Source organism: Hesperophylax consimilis, chromosome 22, assembly GCF_061612785.1.
Source record: "Hesperophylax consimilis isolate HC1 chromosome 22, BYU_Hcon_1.0, whole genome shotgun sequence".
Lineage (NCBI taxonomy): Eukaryota > Metazoa > Arthropoda > Insecta > Trichoptera > Limnephilidae > Hesperophylax > Hesperophylax consimilis.
The window spans coordinates 2,359,986-2,379,266 of record NC_142857.1 but is presented as its reverse complement, the minus strand read 5'-3'; the positions used below and the strand labels follow the sequence as shown (position 1 = coordinate 2,379,266).

Sequence of the window (19,281 nt, the reverse complement as noted above, 5' to 3'; positions counted from 1 at the left end):
AGATTTATGAAGAATTCAGACCATCCCATGATTATTTATATAAAAAAAAAATTAAAATCACGGGTTTATATCTACATTTGTAAATTATTGTAATGTGTTTGTATATTCAATAAAAAAAAATATTAAAAAAAATTGGGAATAAAAAAACTAACTTAACCTACACTTTTATCATGTTCGGTTTTATTTGATTACAGGCATAAACTGCAACTGTCTTACTCGTAATTGCGTTATAAATATTACGGGCGTATAAGGTCAGGATAGTGGGAAAAGTTACTCATAATTGATGCGGATACGTATATCGGCCGTATCAGTAGCTGTCAGATTTATATCGGCTGGCCCTTTGGAATAGTGTCAGGGTAGTGCCGGCAATCGATCTGTCACGTAATAAAAATGTAAAAAAAGCAGTAATACCCATTTGCAGCACTATCTGAAGGATATTTTAAATCGATTTACAAAAACAAATATAGGACGCATAATCGAACTGGCCAGATTTTAATGCAAATAAAACCAGACCGGGTCAATGTCATCTGAAGAAACGTGATGTTCGAAACAAAATGCGAAAATGACCGTGTTCTGGAGGTTTGGAACAAAGTGACGCCAGTCTAAAAAAATCTGGCATGCATATTATTATGTGTAATGATTTTAACCCAAGTAGTATATGGCCCTGTTACTGGTATAGCTATACCAACGCTGCAGCGTGTAAGGAAATCTTTATAAGTATGACTGTAGATGCATTGTTTTTCAAGAACATTACTTTACTTTACAAACTTGAAGTTTTGGTCACAGCAAAGTTTTGGACTGGTGCATGCCGTGTGCCGTAGACTCGTGTCTATTCCTGTGATCCGTTCTACCAAACTTTACCCCGCAAGCCCGGCAAGCGTGAGGCTTCTCCTTTGTGTGCATCTTGTGATGGCAGTCCTTGGCACTGAAATGAAACATACCGTCAATCACACAGAGAGACCTGTTCTCCAGAGCCACTATCTTGTCTGCAAACCTGGTAATAAGGAATTCTTTGTGGAGGCAAACAAACGGAGGGATATACAGAGAAAAAGAAACCCCTGATTCATGCAAATTATTCATTTGGAAATATCTTACTTTAGTGACCTTTAGTCAAATTTAAACAATAAGGTAATGAATAATTTCCAACATTTTACTCAGAAATCAATAAGGGCATAGGTAATTAGAATAAGAGCAAATTGTTTTTTATGGAAATAATATAAATATATTGTCTGTAAGTGGCTTCACCACAGTTTGATAATGCCTTCAGAAGGCGAAACACCTGTCATGCGTTATAATAATTACACAGCAGAACTTGTTTATTAATAAACTGTTTTTATAAATTTAATACCAATATTATTAAATATATAAAAGACAGAAATACACTGATATACCTTACAATATAAATTAAACGAAACGATTATAATCGTTGAGGAATTTATAAAATGTATTTACATTTATCTCTGTCTGAAAAAAACAGCTTTACAGTTCAACCGACAATATGTTTGAATATAGAATTAGAAACCAACTAATTTGACACGTATTTTCGAAGTGTCATTAAAAAAAGCAAGTAATTTGTGAGTGGTGGCGACAATCATGCAGATATCCGCGACGATCAAAGTCGCCGCGATTACGGTATACTGTTTTATGCAGAATTTGGCCTTCTGGCGAGCATAAATTCAAGCCATCTCATCTGCAAACTTTCTATGAAGAGTTTCAGGGCAGTTCCAGAGAAGATGGCCAGTGACCTTGAACAAAGTCGGCGATAGCAATGGATGGAGGTCGCTGAAGTGACCCAAGACGGGGAAGCCTGGAAGCACCTTGTAGAAACGGTGCCTCCCTGATCCCGAACAGGACAAAGGAATATAACAAGAAGAGAATACAATTACAAAATCAGGAAAGAAATCTTATAGTCCTTACGTTTTAGTCACAAAGCGTTTTTCACAAAAGTCGCATTGGTACTTTTTGATTCCTAAATGTCTTTTTTCGTGTGTTCTGAGGCACTCATTCGTTACAAATCTCTTCTCACAACGTTTGCATGGATACCTTCGGTCATTTGTGTGTTTGTACCTGAAAAACAATCATCTACGTAATTTATAAATTGTATAATAACCACAAATGAAATCAAGTCTGATTTAAGTTAAATTAAAATTTCATAAATACAATAATAATTAGAAGCATAAGATTCTAGACGTTATTACAATTGGATAATTTTATGGAAATGCTTAATCCTCCTTAAATACATTCTCCATATTCCTTTACAATCACAATCTTCAAACAGATCTTCAACAAACTACACCCTTTATATTTTATTCAAATACCCCATTCATGGATAAAGACACTTTAAGTCCTACGCCATTAAACTTTTTAATCACATTCCTCCCTCATTGAAACAACCCACAGAGAATAGAGAAAACCTTTCTGCCTTCAAACCTACATCCCTAGAAGAAGTAAGGAAATTAATTCTTACTTCACCGAACAAGCAGTGTTCGCTCGACCCTATTCCAACGTGGCTACTGAAAAAGTATTGCAATGAAATTGCTCCCTTTTTAGTTCATCTTTTCAATAAGTCACTTAGCACGGGTGACTTTCCAAAATCCCTTAAATCAGCTATCGTAACTCCATTATTAAAAAAACCACAACTGGACGCTGAAGATCTTTCAAATTACCGACCCGTTTCAAATCTGCCTTTTATATCAAAAATATTAGAAAAAATCGCTGCCTCACAGGTCATATGTCACTTAAATTCAAATGAATTATTAACTAAATACCAATCTGCATACAGACGGTTCCACTCCACAGAAACCGGGTTACTACGTGTTTTGTCGGACATAACTACTGCCATTGAGTCGGGTAAACTGGCACTTCTTTCAGTCTTGGACATGAGTGCTGCATTTGACACGATTGACCATGACTTTCTTATTAAACGATTAGATGAATCATTTGGTTTAAACTGTGATGTTAAGACCTGGCTGACATCGTACCTGGCCAACCGTTTACAAGCCGTAAAAGTAGGAAAAAACCAATCAAATTATGCAACCCTTTCATCTGGAGTACCCCAAGGGTCCGTTCTGAGCCCACTACTCTTCATCCTCTTCACAAATGATGTCGCTAAAATAATAGAATCATTCGGCCTTCTATCTCACTGCTACGCTGATGACCAGCAAGTTTATTTTTACTGCTTACCAGAAGAAATAAACAGTCTAAAAATTCGTATAACTGAGTGTATAGAAGCAATTACTCGCTGGATGACCTCAAATAGATTGAAACTGAATCCCACAAAGACTGAGTTTCTGTGGACTGCTACAAGCAGACGTCAGCATAACATTGAAAACTCCCCAATAACCATTTCCGGAAGTGACATCACTCCAAAAACGTGCATCAAATTACTGGGTGTCAATCTGGATGCTAATTTTTCCCTTAAAACTCAGGTGAACAGAACTGTAAGCACGGGGTTCTTTCAATTAAGGCAAATTAAAGCAGTGCGGAGAAACCTGCCAACAGAGGCGACTAAATTGCTAGTCAATTCCTATGTTGTTTCACGTCTAGATTATTGCAACGGAATATATGCAAGTCTCCCTAAATGTCAAATCAACAAATTACAATCCGTTTTCAACGCCGCGGCAAGGCTTATCACCGGAGTATCTAAATACTCCCACATTTCAGAGCATCTCAAAAATCTGCACTGGCTCAAATGTCCTGAAAGAATCCAGTTCAAGGTATGCTGGATGGTATTTAAGTCACTTAACGGAATGGCTCCGGCTTATTTATCAGAATTGTGTATTCCAGAAGATTCCAACTCCCGACAGTCAACCCTTAGGTCAGCAACGTCATCAGCTATCGGAAGGTTGAAGGAACCAAAGCGCACACCAGATACTAAGTTCGGTGAGCGTGCTTTTGCCGTGTCAGGACCTAAAGCCTGGAATGGACTGCCACATGATTTGAGAATGATCGCAGACTCGACAGAATTTAGGTCTAAACTTAAAACGCACCTTTTCAGACAGTCGTATCCATAATTTCAGAAACCTTCACTTTCACAGTTGACGGCAATTTAAATTTAAATTAACAAAATGTAAAAAATACTAAAAATAAAATAAAATAAATAAAAATAATAATTAAAAATAAATAAATAAAAATGATAACAACTAACAATTTGTAGGCTTTTAAGACAGTTAAAATACATTTAAATTAAAATAAAAACTATAGCAGACTTAAGATCATGCGACGACCAGTGTTTTTTGATATAGTGTCCTCTGCGTGCAGTTCTATCTTTTATAAGCATAAACTTTTTAATATAAGTGTGTTTGTTGGAAGTGACTTGCCAGGTAAGTATGTTTTGGTATCATTTCTAAATAACAAATGTAGATCCTAGGAAATAAATTGTACAGCGCCCTTGAGGTGATTTTTCACAAAAACGGCGCTCTACAAATTATCCAATTATTATTATTATTATTATTATTAGAGAATACACCAAAATGTATATTATATTATATAATCAAACATAATGCTTCAGTCTGTATCAAAACATGTATTGTAAAGTGTCCTTAATGTCATAGAAATAAGTTCTTAAAAGGTTTATGCTAGATATAAAAACATAATTTTTTATAACTAAATAAAAACATACAAAAAACAATAGGTACAGAATTTTTCCAAAATTTATTACAGTGGAACCTGTAATAAATCATCTCCTATAACGAGCAAAACAGATTTTTTGAGATGAGTGATTTTGAGGGGTTTGAAACAGTACCCATGGAGTCTACAGTCAACGTGATTGTGTCTTTGGCTAATACCATGGGACTGGAGGTGGATAACAAGGATATTGATGAGCTTCTGGAAGAGCACAGTCAAGACCTGACCATGGAAGATCTTATGGAGTTGCATTGCGTTTCACGGCAAGAAGTTATGGAGGAGCGTTTGTTAGTGGATGAGCAGATGAACAATTTTCTAGTGTAATAAGAGAAATGCTGAAAGCATGGGAAACTGTTGCATCCTGCATTGAGAAGCATCACCCTAGTAAGGAGGTGGCTATGCATTCTACAAATGTATTCAAGGATAATGCTGTGTCACAAAAACAAATGTCTCTAGACAGCTTTCTAGTAAAAAAAACAATGAATTATTTGTCATAAATTCATAAATAATAAACTAGTTATTTCGATTTGTTTATAGTTTTTTGCAAATCGAAATCGCATTCCATGTTATTATGCTCCTTAACAGTGTATAAGTATGTAATTTTATTTGAATAAACGTAAAAAAAGAGGGTTTTTTTGGCATGGAATGTATTATAGTATTTTACACTGATTTATGTGGGAAAAATTGTTTCGCTTAACGAGTGTTTCACATAACAAGTAAGATTCTGGCACGAATTAAACTCGTTATGAGAGATTACATTTCTTGGTTAGGATTTATGATCAGTGTCTCCTCACCTCACCCCGTAAAACCGGGCACCCCTGCTAAATCACCAAGCGTTCTAACTATGGCAGAGGTGTCGTTTACCCGATAAATGGTTCCCGGGGTGGCAGTACCCACAAATTGAACATATCACCAATTCAAATGTAATAAATAACATTTACAGTAAATATGTATTATCGGTATTTTTTTTAGTAATATTACATATTCTCTCATAATAATACCGGGGGCAAAGTGCACAAACTTCAGGAGGTTATTCTACAGTAAAAAAGATAAATAAATTTATACGAAATTCCATTGTTTTTTTTTCCCATACAAAAATATTTTTACATGGAGGAATATTATTTTCTTAATACAAACAATTCAACTTTTGTACCATAAAACTTCCTTAAAACGTTGAAATTTCGAAAAAAGTTATTAAACTTTTTTACATATTATCACAGACATAAGAATATATAGACTAGAAATTAAAGGTGAGGGGTAAAATCAACTGTTGAAGAACGAAGGGGGTAAAGCTGACTGTGATTCGTCAATAAATCAATCTGACAGTATATAGGCATCTCGCATTTTAATATCACCATTTAGTTCTTAAAATTAAAATCTGCTTTTGAATGAATAGACATTTTTACATGGGAGCGCAAATTACTCGCCACGTTATGAACAACTTTGCGAAGTCCAAATTCGGCAAAAAAAAATTCTTCTATTTTCAGAGTCGAATATTTTGTTTACGTATTTAGTTAAGACACTTTTATAAGTGTTCATAATTTACTTCCCAGTAACAACGATGCGCACACTTGAGAATCGCTACATTCGACCAGATGTATCTCGATGTAATAGTATATGTTTCTACAACTGATTCATATTATACGATGTGAATAAGCTTAAAATGATGCTTACATATGGAATGTAATACGACAATTGGGTTTATTCTCTTTTTCACATCTATTTTTACAAGTTTTCATATCACAAGCCAGTATTTTGCTGTGTTATTTCATAAAATGCCTCGACCATAGCTCGACGCTAGTTCGAACAAGAATGATGACGTCACATTCTCAAGATTCACGGGAAGCCATACGCGAGCCCAGCCGGCTCCAATGGAACCGGTATGGGGAGTGGGGAATAATACGCTTTTAATCACTTAGGGCAGGTCTACTAATATTCATATGTCTATGCATATTATGTAGAATCACCTCCCGAATTTCGTGCACTCTAATCCTGGATACCCTGTACACGCAATTTACGGCAATTAATACACACACAACACAAAACACTACAGCAAAAACAGATGAAACAGGTTCTCTTAGTACAAAATCTATGCGTAAGGTACCACGAAATATTTTTTGTATTATAATTGAATTTAACTCTAAACTGAATAGGATGTGAAAATGAACAATGCATAAAAGAACCTATTTCTTGACGGTCTCCATTTCTAAATCCATCAAACTGTTTATTATGTACAACCAAGTTGATACATAGTTACTTACTTTATATGCTGGATAAGGTTTTTATAAACGGAGAATTCCTTTGAGCAAAATTGACAGATTAAATCTTTGATACTTTTGTGAGTTTTCCTATAATCAAAAAACCAATCAATAAAAAAATTATGCACTATTTTTACAGCTGTTAATTAATGATTTTATGTATTTAATTTGGTTAAAAACTGTAAATAATTGAAATAAATTCTTAGAATCTAATACAGTCGAACTTGGTTTTAACGATCATGGCAATAGCGAGTTCACGGTTATAAGGAGCAAATCTAGTCGGTCCCCTCGTGCTCGTTATAACCAAGTTTGACTGTATCTATAAAGCGGAAATTACGCATCATAAATTTTGTTCAGATCAAAATAAAAAGCATTTGGAACAAAAAAAATTGTGTTGCCATTTTTCCATTTGTCTGCACTCAAAAACAATTTTAATACTTCCGTTCCGCTGGGGGTAATTCACTTACCCCAAACGAGAGTTTTGTGCGATATCTAAGTTGTTTTTTACACCACATGCTCCCCCTCCTCTTTTTAAAATTTCATCACCGCAAACAAGCCGCGAGTGTGGTCATAAAAAGTGCATTTTAGAAGAAAGGCCTACAATTATATGCATCTCTTTTTCAGTTTTGCATTTCTTAATGATTGACTGCTTGGTGTAGATGGGCGATGTCCGGTTACAACATAGTATGTGATTTTTAACATTGGGTAAATATTTTACAACCATGAATACACTTCATTCTGAATGTGAATAACTCGGTGTCGCGATAGTAATATACATTTTAGTTCCACTTTTAATTTTCAGTTAATTGTTAAACTGTATATACCCTTACAACTAGAGTCTAAATGAAAAATTAAAATAGATACTAACTTATGCTCTTTGAGTCTTTCCAGTCTGTGAAATGATTTACCGCAGTCATCACAGATGTGCGGTTTCTTCTTGATATGGAATGACATATGTACGCTGAGGGAGCTCTGGTGTTTGTAAGATTTATCGCATTCCTTGCATTTGTACAACTTATTGATGGCTGCAACAGTATGCGTCTGCATGTGCACCCATCTTCGTGCGTAATCTGAATAAATAATACAAACATGAAGACGAGGTCTACAAACATGAAGATGAGGAAATCATGATGTAACACCAATATACTATGCATCTTCAATCTGTCGGGTGCCGTTGTTGCCGATAGGCACTATCAAAAAAATCATTTCTCTTAAAAACATAATTTTGTCTACCGGTCTCGAAACGTCCGTGTCATAAACTTTTCTTTTTTTGTTTAAATTTAATTTAATGTTGTTATTATTTTTAATTTACATATATGTATTTTTTTAAATGATATTATTGTAAAGCTGCACATCTTGATACAGGAATGCCCTAGTGAGATGTGCAGAGTATGCTTTTTATGTAAAAACTGTTTTTTGAATTAAATAAATAAATAAATAAAATAAAAAATAAAAAAAATACAATAGCAACAAGAATCCCTAGTCGTTACTCCTCCTCAGGACTTCTCCTCCAGGAGTCCTCCTCAGGACTCTGAATATACTATGCATCTTCAATCTGTCGGGTGCCGTTGTTGCCGATAGGCACTATCAAAAAAATCATTTCTCTTAAAAACATAATTTTGCAAAAAATTTGTGTCGGCACAATTAAGTAATTAAAAAAACAAAAATATGATAATAGTTTTAAATATAATAAACAGTAATTTATAATTTTGTAACTTATAATTTATAATTCTTGGTGAACGTTCAATTTTAAAAAATTTCATTTAGAATGATTAAAAGTCCAGTTGAAATTATTTATTATAGATCGGACCAGTTTCTCCTTGCAACAGGCATCTTCGGACTGGTAAAATTTAAAGTTGTTGAAGAAATTTAAATAAGTGGAACTAAGTTAGAAAGGTTTTTTATTAATAAATTCATAACTTCAAATAGTTTGTGAAAAGATAAAGAGCGGTCATATGTGTACAGATGAATGGCTGGATAGAGAAGACGGGTATCGATATGGAGTTCTTGTGTGTAGAGGATCTTTCAGGAGAAAAGGCTTAGGACGGGTTGTTTCGGAGAATTTGAACAATTCATCAAATTTAAACGTTCATTTTCGGGTTCTGTGAAAGACATATTCAAATTCTGTTTTTATATCATTGTAGGCTAGTTGCTTGACAAAACTGAAATAAAAACAGAACTTGAAAAAGTCTTACACAGAACTTGAAAATGAACGTTGAAATTTGATGAATTGTTCAGATTCTCCGAAACAACCCGTCCTTAGTATAACAGGATTTTGAAGATACCTAGATGAGATGCGAGGATAAAGAGAATTGAAAATAAATAATTTTACTTACACTTCTGACAAATCTCGCAGAAAAAACTTTTAATGCCGAGATGTCCCTCCAAATGACGAACGAACGATCGTCTATAGTTAAGGACTTTGGGACATTGATTGCATTGATATTTTCCTTTGCTATTTTTCATTGCTTTTATGTCAACACCCAAAAGATGTTCAGCTTTTTGTGGTTTAACTTTTGTAACCTTTGCCTTGACGACAATTGGTAGTTTTTTCAACCTTTTTCGTAGCTTTTTATAAACTTCCTCATGTATGGGCTCAATCTCGTCTTTGACTTCAATTGTATCATTATTCGGATCTATGAGATGTAATTCAACTGAATCCTGAATAGAATTTAAATCCGGTAATTGGTGATCTTTGTATTCATAGTCGAATTCATCTTTTAACTGGTCATCTAATTCTTCTTTTAATTCCAACGCATCTTCATAAATTTCTATATTATTTTCTGTTTCTAATAAAACAATTTTTTTATCTTCTTCTTTCAGAAGATTTTCCTTATGTAGCTTCACTAAAATTTTAAACGATTGTTCGCATTGCTTTCGGAAAGTGAATGCAGTCTTAAGATTTAAAATACACTTGGTGCAGATATGTTTCGGAAGGCCGTCGTTCTCATCAGCCTAAAATTAAATTTAAAAATAAACCTTTTTTCTGACTAGCTAGAAAAAAGTAAATAAGGGGATCCTGATAAAGCAAATTTCAAACATTTTAGTTTTCTGATTCTGTGTCTAAAATCGTATCCAATGGCCCGCTACATGTTCTGTGTCTAATGGCGTTATAAGGATCAATTTCAAAAACAGAAAGAAGAGCGATTTTGAAAATGGGGGCAAAAAAGGGAATTTAACAGTAGTTAAAGGAGGAACCTCAGGTTAAAAAAGAGGTTATGGGTGGAGTTACAACAGAAGTGCAAAAACGTATTGTTATTAAATAAGGTAAATGGGAACAGGCTTAATATGCACATTTTTAATTTAAAAAAAACTTTGTAGTTGTTACTTAAATAATAATGAAAAGTACGTATTTCAGTTTTCGGAAATGGAATACGAGCATTTTAATATTATTTTCGTTAAAATTAAAATTGATTGTTCACTTGGCAGCCATTGTTTTGATGCAAAAGTTTTTTTTATTAATTTCACCCAAGAAATTTTTTTACAGTAAATACATTTTTATAGTATTATTTCACCTGCCATGCTAGCGAAGTCCCTGGCATGATGATAAAGGTAAATATTTCCCTAACCGCCGCACTTTAAATAGGCACAGATTATGGAAATTACACTTTGTTTCTGCTTAATTACTACAAGAAACAATGATTTGCATCAGGATAGATTCTATTTTTATTCTATTGATTCTATTTATACAAATTGTCCAATATTATTTTTATTATAATTATTGCATACTCTAAAGATAAAATGGAATGCACAATAGAAGATGTTGTACTACAAGATGCAAACTGTTTGAAAATAAAACTCAGTCAAGATATATGCATCTTTGCTATCTACAGATCGCCTTGATCTACAAATTTATCAGCATTCCTTGGATCCCTAGACTCCATAGTACTTCAAGAACGAAACATCAGGAACCTGTTCATCATTGGGGACATCAATATACTGGATACCTGAAGATACCACCCACAAGTACAGGGTTATCAATTACTCCTCCTCTCTGACGGTATGTTTGCCGCAATAAGTGAACAAACAAGAATAGAATATTAAATGTCTAAATCAACTCTCACAAAAACTTGCATTGACCACATAATGACAAAAACGAATACAAAAATTTTCCACAATCATACATCAATCCTGCATAACTGATCATTACACTTTACTCTTTAACATTCATACAAAGAACAACCGTCTATCGACTCAAAATCAATCCTGGAATAAACATATTACAGACTATGAAAAACTAAAAAAAATCACTACTAACTCTTAGAAGCAACAATCAAAAATCAACTCAATTACCTAGAATCAAACACCCAGAAACAATTTGGTCAGAAAAAATCTAGTAACATCCAACGCCATAGACTTAGTAATTGAATATATTCAAAATTCTCTAGACTCATAAAAAATGCATCGGCATATTCCTCGACCTTCGACAAGCCTTCAACACAATAATTCACTCACATCTTTTTAAAAACTAGAAAATATAGGGATTACTGATAAAGAATAGACATTTTTTAAAGAGTTTTATGGAAAATAGAAAGCAAACGGTAAAACTTAACAATATAACCAGCGAGTTTATTGATGCCTCAAGGTAGCATTTTGGGTCCAACCCTCTTTTTAATATACATTAATGACCTTTGCCACATAGAATTTGAAGGCGAAATCATAAGTTTTGCGGATGATACAGTTCTTCTAATAAATGGGAAAAATTGGACAGAAACATTTAAGAAATTAGAAGACACACTAAACAGAATCAAAAAATAGCTAGACTACCACTTACCTACAAATTCAACCAAATTCATAACTTTCAAAATAAAAAAATGGAAGGAAACCTGAACTTAAAAATACATTGCTCCCATACTTAATTGGGCGTTTTAATAACTGTCTCCCATTGGAAAGCTTTGACCATCTAACTTATTTAGGTGTAAAAATTGATCAAAATTTTATATCTGAGCATATTATCTATTTAAATAATAAAATTTTAAAAAACTAAGTTACTTCTTAGTCCATCAGGAATGTCGTTAGTAAAAAAAAAACTTAATCAAGATCTACACGGCTCATGACCCGTGCCTTCTGATGTCCGGTCAGGTGCTCTTTTCAGGCACGGGTTCAATTCCCGTTGGTGGCATTTATTTTTACTAGGGAGATATTTTCAATTTGTATTGATATTTCACGTGACTAATTATTGCTTATAATTATTTGTTATCCTTTATGCTATGCATAAAACCTTGTCTTATAAACATTTGTTTATCATTAAAAAATAATACTATTCAATATATTTATAATTACTTTATATTATCCGTACTACTAAATTTTAATCATATGTAAATTAAATCCTCAGCACGGGAGATCCCAGTAAGGATATCATTATATCTATTTGTTACAACAACAAAAATAAGATAGTAAAACACTTATTATTTTGACATAGGGTGAAGAAAGGACTTCAAATTATCCGTTTTTTTAAGAAATAGTAATATATTCTTTTAATACTACTAAAATTTCCAGGAACTGAAATACTTACTTATCATTCCAGAATGGAAGATACTCTCAGTATCTCCCCGGTGTGAGACTACCATTCAGAATTTTTGAAACGTTGCTTGAAATGGCTTTGGTCATGTTTGGTGACCAAATATCAATAGCCAGGTACTTCCCCACCTTCCTCTTCCTATCTTCTCCCTTCCCCACTACATTTAGCCTCACAAGATACCCCAATTGGGGATGCCATAGTCTCGCATTAAAAAATAATATTATCTAACTGATACAAAGTGATTTTAAAATTAAATGTGCATATAGCGTGTCCCTATTTTATGTATATTTACCAAATTAATTTATGTAAATAGTTGTCGTTTCCTGGTTATTCAAAAAATGATATGTTTTACATACCGTCACAGATGCGCAAGAAATCATCATTTCACAACATGGAACACTTAAGGAGTCTACTTTCCGCGCTGTTCTATACAATGATTTAAGTACACCACTTTTTAAACATATTCTACAAATTGCATTGAAATCGAGAGACATTTCGAACAAGGGACAATACAAGTTTTTAGTCCAAAAAATACAGATGAATGAAAACAACCTTTGAAACTTTGTATACATGCATTATTCAAACGTCAGATTTGACAGCTTTCTCTGCACTATGCGCTACCATAGATATACTATTGCGCTACTAAAACCGATACGAGGAACTTGACACTTCTCCAGGTCCACAAAATATTTCCCTGAAAAACCTAACTTTCGAAGCTACCGGACCCTACTTTAGCAAAATTAAAAATATGTCACATTCGAAATTAATTTTTGGTTCGTTTGAAAAGAAAACGAAGACTTATTTAAATATTTTTTTACCATAAAAAAACTGAATCTTTGATTAAAATATAATAATCTTTTAGGATAGCTGGACACTCTTAAAATAAATTTGTTTTTTTAAATGACACTTGTAATCTACTTAATTACTATAAAAGACAACTACTTACATTGGGGGAAGATGGAAAACGCTGCATTTATGTGCCGTTTTTGACAATCAAAGTTTAAGCAATCTATGTATTTTAACAGTTCAGCCACGTTTTTTTGGTTATTTCGTATTGATATTAATTTGTGGAAATTATCAGGATACAAAGTTTCACTTACCTTTTTTATTAAGATGCTAATAAATCCATCAACTCTACCTTCATAGGCTGGACACTTCTCAAAAGTAAAATCAATTAAAAATATAGGGTAGGTGCATAGACTAATATTACATTAATGAGCAGGTGCCAGAATTGTGAGGGGAACTTTGTAGACCAGGAGGAAAAGTCTTGAGATTTGAATTCAGTTACCAAATTATTTTCCATCCTTAACTTCTGTTTTATAGAAATAGTAGAGAATAAGTATAATTATATTACGTCATAAACGTTCAAAAGATTTGACAACATATTTTATTGGGACACGTCAGGACGTTTCTATTAATGTTGACTCAATATTTTAAGGTGTCTCTAAGCTAGATGCGGAATAGGAGTTCCAATAAATATACTCACGCAATAAGCACCATTATTGAAACCACATACCTATAACAACCAGGTCATTTTACAATATCAGATAAATCAAGACAAAGAATTGGTTTGTTTTTTGTTAGGCTTTTGTTGGTGAAACTGGAAAATAGGTGTTTACGGCAGTTTACGGTACGGGTTGTCAAATTTGTCGTGGATCTAGTTTTATGTGAATAAAGTGTGTTTTTGGTCTTATTACCAAGCTATCCAAGATTTAAACGGTGAGCTACTATACCTTATATGTACTATTATTTTTTTATAAAAGTTTCGTATTTTATAAGCCATATTTAGGTTAGAAAATTAGTTTGTAATATTTTTTACTGATATGAACTTGCGATGTTTTATGCACCAATAATTACAGCTTTTGTCTGGATTGCGTGCTTGCATTCCTTTATAGGTCGAATACTGACAGTACAAAGTTACTAAATATGCTTTATTTCATAACATTTTGATCTTATGAATGCCACTTTTGTTGAATTAGTCATAGCCCTGACATTAATATTTTATTCTATATTAATCATCTACCTTTCAATGAATCTAACTGAAACATACCACTAGAGATGTGTATTACCACGAAGGACTCTCTAAATACGGATATTACACTGTACTTTGATTTGTGTTGTGTCAAAACTTCAGGTACCTAAGAGCATCTTCCATGACCCTTGAAAATACAAAATACTCATCACTGTGTAGCAAAATTAATGAAAATAATATTATGATATCAAATAGCGGGAAGTTACATTACCTGTACACAGCAAATTGTAAGCCTTATTCAGCATTATAAAATTATCAGTACTTCATAAATACTGTAAAAACCTTCAATTTGCCCATAACCATTGAACTTTTGTGCAGAAGGTTAGATGATACACACAGCAATGTAGATTTATTTATTCTGCAAGGCTGTAGAGTGAAGAAGTAGTTTCATTTGAATAATTCATAAGTTCTTGCTCGTTACTACTACTGACATAAGTAGTAGGTACCTACCTCAATATAATAAGTACCCCCCTGTTTAGGTGTTTGTATAAAATTAATCAGCACCCACGAAATTTTTATGATGAGTGGTATTGTTATTTTTGTTTGTTGTGGACTGAACAAATCATTTGTATTGAATTATTGATTAATTTTTCCGTAGTATAAGGTAGTATAAAAGAAGTAGAATGAAAGTAGACTGAATGCAAAAAAAGTCAGACTTCCAAAGCACACGTCTGGTCAAACAGTGCATTATTGAGGTAATTTATTTACAGTAACAATGCCGCTACACTAAGCGTTAACTTTTGTGTACCTCAAGGTAGTACGCTTGGTCCTCTTCTATTTGTAATTTGCATAAAAATTATCCATAAATATATTACTTTTGTATTACAAATGAAGATATCTGAAAGGATTGCATTGTATGTTTAAGCATAATTAATAAAATTAAGAAAGAGATGCTTAGATTTGAATATGCGTAGCTTATGCAAGAAGGAAAGAGTGTCAGAATGTCTTAGAAATGATTCCATGATATTTCATCAAAATGAAAATTCAACAAACCTTTAAAAGGTGATATAGAGTTAATAGTTACCTACGTAACCTATTTAACCTAGTTTTTGTTTCATCACTTTTCATGACATTATATCACTTTTTCGAGGTGTATTGAATTGTCATTTTGATGACACACCCGGTCACCCTTAGAAATATATAACATGCCCAATAATACGTAAGATATGTATGTTCTTAAGTATCAGTATAACAGGAGACACATTGAGAGAGGAAAACACCAATAGCTGTAGGAAGTGTGAAGAGGGTGCAGAATCTCCATTTCACTAATGGCGCCGATGTCCCGCCTTAATGAGAAGAAAGTTCAGCTACCTGGGAAGACAAATTGTGAAACCAGAAGACATAACCTAATACGTAATGACAACCCTGGTGAACTTTACTATTGGGACCAGGCACAAATAAAGTAAATACGGGAGATAGTACAATGGGTCTATATGCTGAATAGTTACTGGAGCTGTGCAGACCGTATCCTTATCAATAATATCAAGAATCAGTGAATAGAAGAGATGTATGTAAGTGAATGAAACAATGTTTTCTAGGACATTTTCTCTGTCAACTCCTGTAGAGAAATGGCATGGTCATAATGTTAGTTTAATTAGTTATGAGAGAAACTGTAGAAAAACTATTTGCGCTGAAAGTTTCATGTTGATTTACAAACGACAGAAGAAAATCAAACAGCGCGGCCATCATGACCGGTGGAAGTTTCCGTCGCGGTGGCAGCTCCGCATTTCAGACGAGGAACCACGACACGCCGCCCCGTTCCCCCGGCCTGACGCTTCAAGACTTGTCCTCCATGACCAAAGACCAACTCAAGTCCGAGTGTCGCAAAAGGGGCTACAAGACGTCCGGCAACAAGATGGACCTGGTACCAGCACACTATGTGTATTGTAGACACGTGTTTCACCATGTTGCTTTTCCATTTTTCAAATTTATGTTTGTAGATTAATTCTAAATGGTTTTAAGACGTCCAGCATCCTGAATGAACTCGCCCCGTCACTTTTTTGTATTGCGGACACGCGTTACCATGTATCTTTTACTGTATTCAAATTTTTCTTTGTAGAGTATAGGTATCGCAACCAGAGTTGACACAAACACAGTACTCAAACAGATGCATCGCTTGCATACAGCATGTCTCAAACTTGTTATTTGACTTTAGAAAAGATAAATAGTTCGATTTTAACAATATAATAAAAATAATACACTGTAAATACAAATTTTCAAATTCGAACATCGTATTACACTTGTTGTTCCTTTTTGCTAAAAAAAATAAGAATGCGTAAGCAAGACAATAGTCTGTTTCTTAGTGAAGTTTTGCAAGACATAATTGTAGGGAGTAAATACATATTATATGCACCAATACACACAATCCTAAGTATGTGTTGTTTGGGTAAACTCTAATTATTGCGCTACCTATAATTGTGATTATAAGACATCCATTATTATAATGTTCCTAGTAGACACGTTTTTTTAAATTAGTAGCTATTTACCTTATAAAAATCTTGTTTGTTCTTTAAAAATAGCAGTTACGAGACGTTCACATTTTAATGGACGTGGTTGACATTAGTGATTTGTAGACACGCGTGCTGTAGAATATTCCGTTTTCATATTTTGTAGAATTATATCTTTATGTTGTGCTGGTATTATTTTATCTTTCATGGTCAATCTGTGTTATCTTTTTTCTAACTCAGTTAAAAGATTTTTATTGTTTTTGTTCCAAGTGATAAAATAGATTATTTTTAGAAGCTCTCGAGTTTATGATAAAATTACAATGTTTCTGATTTATCTTACATAAAATACGTTGACAAGGTAGAAAATTATAAAAATAACCACAATGAAATAAATAAATAAAACTTACGTTTTATGTCTGCCATATAGCAGATTTTCAATTAGATTTTTTTCACATCAATTTTATACTGTTTCGTACTTAAGTCTGGATAACACAAAAATGCTGTTGTTTTAATCACTCTAGCAATAGTTACTCAAATTGTGGTAGGTGATTTTTATAAATTGAAATTATAATTGAAAAAATATGTGATAAGCGATGAAGTCTAGGTGGATTCCTTGACTTTAAACCGCAGTAAGCAGTTAATATATATTTCCATATTAATATTTGGAGTTATGATATTAATTGAATCGAACACCCGGAAATCTCCATCGCTCGAGTGTATAAGGGCTTCCATAGCAGATTGCGGTGCTTGAGATAATTTGTAATGTGCACATTCGCACTCTCACATAAGCTGTTGGATGTGAAACTAATAAGTACCACAGTAGTCTTTGCTTTCTTAGTTGTCGATAAACACAAATATTTGTTGAAATTCGCACCTGAATGTGGGCAGGGTCGAAATTATTTTGTGCACACGAAATGACAATAATATACATAAAGAGAAAACTGACAGATGTGTGTTGCGAGGGTGGAGCGTGCGTCCAAAGTAAGCTCAGTTTCTCCTGGTAAAATTGCACAAACTGAAAAATTGATTCTTTCAAGTCAAAGTAGACTACACTTCTATTATAAATTCAGTGGCTACTGTAAATACATACATTTTAGTTGAAGAGAGCTAGCTGTTTTTGCAAAATCTATGTATAATTTGCTGTACCCCGCCACTTGTTGCTACGGCTCAGTCTGTCTCTGCAGATAGAGAAACAATAGCGCGTTTTACTTTTACCTCCAACAGATGGCTCTGGTTTTCAAAAAAGCACATATCACAGGTGACATCTATATAATCTTTGTATATATAATCAAAGGTTCCATGATAAATCAACGTAATGACAATTCAACACACTTTTAAAAAATCATTAGAAACGATGAAAAAAAAATTTAACCTAACGTAACCTACTTAACCCAGTTAAGGTTAAACGCAACGCTCGTTGTATTCTACGTGTTTACAGATGGCGTTAATTAATTAATTTTGTTTAAATACGCTTTTGCAAGGTATTGCTTTACAATATTAAGACCAATCATTTTTTTGCGCCCGTATATACGCTATATGAATATGAATCAATAGTTTTGTTCGTTTAAAGACTTAATTCTTTCGAGAAAGGCACACAAATACAATATTTTACCGATGATTCAATCCAATATTGTATTTGTATGCCTTTCTCGATAGAATTGAGTTTTTATATGGACAAAACTATTTATTCATATTCATATTGCGTATATGAGGGCGCAAACAAATAATTTGTCTTAATACTGTAAAGCAATACCTTGCAAAAGCGTATTTAAACAAAATTAATTAATTAACGCCATCTGTGAACACGTAGAATACAACGAGCATTGCGTTTAACCCTAATAAAGTTTTTGTTTTATCACATTCCATGGCTATAACTTTTTAAAGATGTGATGAATTATCATTTTGATGAGTTATCCGGTCACCATAATCAAACACGTCGTTGAATGCAACGCTGTGTGAAAATTTCAGAGATTTAAGATTTTGAACAAACGGACATTTTTGTGTGTCCATTCATTTATAATTTGCTAAAATAATTAATTGAGTAACCGTCACCAATTTCACTAACAGTGTGTTTATCTCACAGTTTTTTGGTTGTTGCTTTATTGCACATGTTAAACGTGTAATTTATAATTGATTGTCAATTACGATAAGAAGGATTATGCACCCGCCAAAATAATTATTTTGAGAAATGTTAATTGTTTTTTTCATATTCAAAACACACGGTGTCAACAAACAATATTATTTTCTAGAATTAATATTGCATGAGAATGAATAAATTGCGCATTGATATTTCTTCGTATTTATACTTTGCTTTATTTAGTACAATGTTTAATATTTACATTTGTAGACATTTTTGTGTGTGCATTTTATTTGTTTAGTACAGCATTTCTTTTTATG

General features: G+C 33.2%; 3 protein-coding genes across 4 annotated transcripts in view; 1 reads left to right on the top strand and 2 right to left on the bottom strand.

The window, feature by feature from the left end:
* The window catches only part of kz (putative ATP-dependent RNA helicase kurz), a 73,647-nt gene extending 60,652 nt beyond the window's left edge, over window positions 1-12,995 (bottom strand). The window contains exon 1 of the mRNA XM_089645269.1: window positions 12,958-12,995. The gene's annotated coding sequence lies outside the window, so the exon portion shown is untranslated. The remainder of the gene's footprint in view (window positions 1-12,957) is intronic.
* LOC149412619 (uncharacterized) lies at window positions 19-13,003 on the bottom strand. The gene is made up of 6 exons (XM_089645270.1): window positions 12,762-13,003; window positions 9,221-9,839; window positions 7,753-7,954; window positions 6,888-6,974; window positions 1,918-2,067; window positions 19-925 (listed from the first exon to the last, which is right to left on the bottom strand). Exons 1-6 carry the CDS (start codon window positions 12,975-12,977, stop codon window positions 781-783), a joined length of 1,419 nt encoding a protein of 472 aa, XP_089501396.1. The 5' UTR covers window positions 12,978-13,003; the 3' UTR covers window positions 19-780.
* A 1,002-nt stretch (window positions 13,004-14,005) lies between these two features.
* Tango5 (Transport and Golgi organization 5) overlaps window positions 14,006-19,281 on the top strand; it is a 46,206-nt gene continuing 40,930 nt past the window's right edge. Inside the window, exons 1-2 of one of the 2 annotated variants that reach the window (XM_089645185.1) lie at window positions 14,087-14,124; window positions 16,100-16,301. In XM_089645185.1, coding sequence (XP_089501311.1) covers window positions 16,125-16,301 — 177 coding nt within the window. In that variant the 5' untranslated portion in view covers window positions 14,087-14,124; window positions 16,100-16,124. Of the gene's footprint in view, window positions 14,125-16,099; window positions 16,302-19,281 lie in introns of both variants that reach the window. The other variant, XM_089645189.1, reaches the window with a different exon arrangement.

What these genes read in the sequence shown, in the direction of transcription:
- LOC149412619 (XM_089645270.1), bottom strand. Translation starts at nt 12,977, where the DNA reads ATGTATACAAAGTTTCAAAGGTTGTTTTCATTCATCTGTATTTTTTGG. An exon ending in CTGCGAGATTTGTCAGAAGT is followed by an intron (nt 7,955 to 9,220) that starts GTAAGTAAAATT and finishes TTATTTATTCAG; the next exon opens with ATTACGCACGAAGATGGGTG. An exon ending in GAAAGACTCAAAGAGCATAA is followed by an intron (nt 6,975 to 7,752) that starts GTTAGTATCTAT and finishes TTTTGATTATAG; the next exon opens with GAAAACTCACAAAAGTATCA.